This window comes from Galeopterus variegatus, unplaced genomic scaffold (assembly GCF_000696425.1).
Source record: "Galeopterus variegatus unplaced genomic scaffold, G_variegatus-3.0.2 Scaffold673, whole genome shotgun sequence".
Classification (NCBI taxonomy): Eukaryota; Metazoa; Chordata; class Mammalia; order Dermoptera; family Cynocephalidae; genus Galeopterus; species Galeopterus variegatus.
The window spans coordinates 69,174-70,828 of NW_007726784.1; the positions used below are offsets into that span (position 1 = coordinate 69,174).

Sequence of the window (1,655 nt, forward strand, 5' to 3'; positions counted from 1 at the left end):
GGGGCGAGCCGGGGAGCGTGCGGGGAGATTGGGAGCCAGAGCCGAGGGGACGCACTCCCGCGGGTGGCAGCCGCCGAAGAGGGATGGAGGTTTGCACTTGCTCCCTGGCGGTGCTCCCCAAAGTGCCACCAGAGGGCAGCAGAGCTCGGAGCCCGGAGCCCAGCCACGTGAGGGTCACGTCCCAGCCGCCACAGGCCAGATACCCTGGGGTCTCCCAGGCAGATGGCCTCCCTGCCCCAGCCCCCGGAGTGCGTCAGCTGTCGTTTGCCTGGAGGTCCTATCTGTTGCCTCATCTGAGTTGGCAGCCCCTACCCGGAGCCCCTCTCCTATTCCCAGACACCTGGCCCCTCCGTGGGACTTACTTTCAGAGGCGGCCTGTCTTTGTTTTCTGTCTTTATAATGAAAAGGGCACTGGCTTTTCAAGTCATCAAGTCACATAGACCTGGGTTCAATCCAGGACCTTGGAGAATTGACTTTGCCTCTCTAGGATTCAGTCTCCTCCTCCACAAAATGGGATAATGCCACCCACCTCGGCTCCTCACGGGGATTAAATGTACCTGTAACATCGTAGGTACTCGATAAACTGTAGTTGAATCTGAATCTCAAAGCACGTTTCCTCCAATCCACCCTGCTCTCTCCATCTGCAGGCCCGTGAGGTATCCAACGAGATTGTCAGCTATATGAACGAGGAAGATGTTCTGGACCAAAACAGGTCCCTGCTCTTCATGCAGTGGGGTCAAATCGTGGACCACGACCTGGACTTTGCCCCCGAAACTGAGCTGGGGAGTAACGAGTACTCCAAAGCCCAGTGTGACGAGCACTGTATCCAGGGAGACAACTGTTTCCCCATCATGGTAGGCCCCTGCAGCTGACGTCCCTGACAAACCCCTTGCTCCCCCTGATGTAGCAGACATTCCCAGCCCATCAGCCAGGTGCTAATTCCATAGCTCCCCAAGCCTCACACACGCGACCATTCATTTACTCATCTGTTTATTCAGTAAGTAGACATTAACCATCTACTCTGAGCCAGGCAGTGCACTAAGCACTGGGGGGTTAAAGGTGAATAAGACACTGCTCCTGCTCTCAAAGACAAAGGGCTAGTGTGGGAAATAGACAAGTAAACTACTAATGGCCAAACTGAGAGGCTTTCAGGAGGGTCGTCCACATCCCCAGCTCAGCATCATTAGTATTACCTGAGGGCTTGTTAGAAATGCAGAATTACAAGACTTAACCCAGACACTAGGAAATAGGGTGTACATTTTACCAAGATCCCCAGCAGACTCATCTTATACACAGTAAAGTTTGTGGAATGCTGCTGTAAGTCATCCTGAAGGATGACTTCAACTCCCAGAAGGAGCTAAGATATGATGGATGAATCAGAGTGACAGCAGGGATGTGTGGGAATTTCCAGCAGGAAGGGAGAGGAATTTGCAGTGTTGCGCCTTTTCTTCTTGCTCATGGGTTTTACAGTTAGAGTCATGTATTCATTCTAACAACATAGTAAGGCTATATGCTGCAGTTAAAGAACATGAGCTGTGGGATGAGGTCAATCTGGATCCGAATCCCACATCTTTCCCTTCCAGTTTGTAAGTTCTTAGGCAAGTTACTTAATATTTCTGGGCCTCAGTTTTCTCACCTGTAAAATGGGACCTAAT

General features: G+C 51.6%; 1 protein-coding gene across 2 annotated transcripts in view; it reads left to right on the forward strand.

Annotated features, from left to right (window-relative positions):
- The window catches only part of LPO (lactoperoxidase), a 29,734-nt gene that overhangs the window by 13,134 nt on the left and 14,945 nt on the right, over positions 1 to 1,655 (forward strand). For both annotated transcript variants that reach the window (XM_008571255.1, XM_008571256.1), the window contains one exon: positions 648 to 854. In XM_008571255.1, the coding sequence (XP_008569477.1) occupies positions 648 to 854 (207 nt within the window). The remainder of the gene's footprint in view (positions 1 to 647; positions 855 to 1,655) is intronic.